Below are 1,119 nucleotides of genomic sequence, written 5' to 3'. Positions count from 1 at the left end.
CAAACTCAAGTACTCGTATTTGTACTCAGTCTTGAAAAAACTGGTATCGGGACACCCCTACTTATAATGGTCTACATTTTTTATTTTAAGACTTTTTAAAGATTCGAGGAAACCCTGCTATAAAAAACATTTAATTTTTCCTGAAAAAACAAAGCTAAAACTGGGATAAGAGCTTCAATAAGCCACTTCAGCTGCTCTTCATCACTCACTCCAACTTGGTCACTTATTCCAAGATCAATCTGAACAGAAAGCTCTTTGTTTCACAGACCTGGGATCCAGAGTAGTCGAACTCTCCAGCCTGGCCGATGGAGAGCCCCCCAGAGCCCAGGATGAGGACCTTCCTTGGCCTGACCACCTCCTCGGTCTTTGGAGAATCGGGGTAAGTGAGGTGGTCCATCAAACGCTGCTTAACTGGAGAGGAACAAAGAAACAAACCAGTTTTTATTTATTTTAACTTTAAGAATCCAGAGAAGGTAGACCTCCACAGAGGTTTCATTTGTAGGTTTCAGACACAACCTGCTGGATGATGTGATTAAAAACACACAAACTGGCCTTGAAACAGTCAAGCAGAAGAGAATCTGATTACCAGACGTTGTCGTGTTGCCCTCTTTGAAGTCTTTAACTGTGCTGAGGAAAACATCAAACAAGCTGACCAGATCTGTGGGGCCGGCCATGTGCTCCGGGTGGAACTGAACACTAAAGGATCAGACTGAAGCGTTAAAACTCTTCTCTTAAACAAATTCAAACACTTCATCTTAAGAGACGGCTACCTGAAAAAGGGCTTGGTGTTGTGCACGATGCCTTCGTTGGTGTGGTCGTTGGCGTTGGTAAAAAGAACGTCCCAGTCGTTGGGCAGGGTGTCTGGGTCGACGGCGAAGCCGTGGTTCTGGCTGGTGATGAAGCAGCGATCCGTTCCGTTGTGGATGCATGGCTGGTTGTGGCCACGGTTACCATACCTGAAAAACAAGCAAACAAAACGAAAGAAACAGGTTTAAAAGGGATCCATGGTTAGTTGTAACATTAGACTTTATTTAATAAACATATATTTTAACTGTAAAAATACTGGAGGATGTTCAGTTTTGTAAATGTTTAAAAATATATTTTAACACGGACGGGGCC

The 1,119-nt window shown here is 43.2% G+C and overlaps 1 protein-coding gene across 1 annotated transcript in view; it reads right to left on the bottom strand.

Annotated features, from left to right (window-relative positions):
- cad (carbamoyl-phosphate synthetase 2, aspartate transcarbamylase, and dihydroorotase) overlaps positions 1–1,119 on the bottom strand; it is a gene marked incomplete in the record, with an annotated part of 49,739 nt that overhangs the window by 39,111 nt on the left and 9,509 nt on the right. The window contains 3 exon segments of the mRNA XM_014025940.1: positions 269–411; positions 587–696; positions 771–956. Of these exon segments, the coding sequence (XP_013881394.1) occupies positions 269–411; positions 587–696; positions 771–956 (439 nt within the window).

This window comes from Austrofundulus limnaeus, unplaced genomic scaffold (assembly GCF_001266775.1).
Source record: "Austrofundulus limnaeus strain Quisiro unplaced genomic scaffold, Austrofundulus_limnaeus-1.0 Scaffold511, whole genome shotgun sequence".
In the NCBI taxonomy this organism is placed as follows: Eukaryota; Metazoa; Chordata; class Actinopteri; order Cyprinodontiformes; family Rivulidae; genus Austrofundulus; species Austrofundulus limnaeus.
Note: the sequence above shows the minus strand (reverse complement) of the source record. Positions and strands in the feature narration are given on the sequence as shown.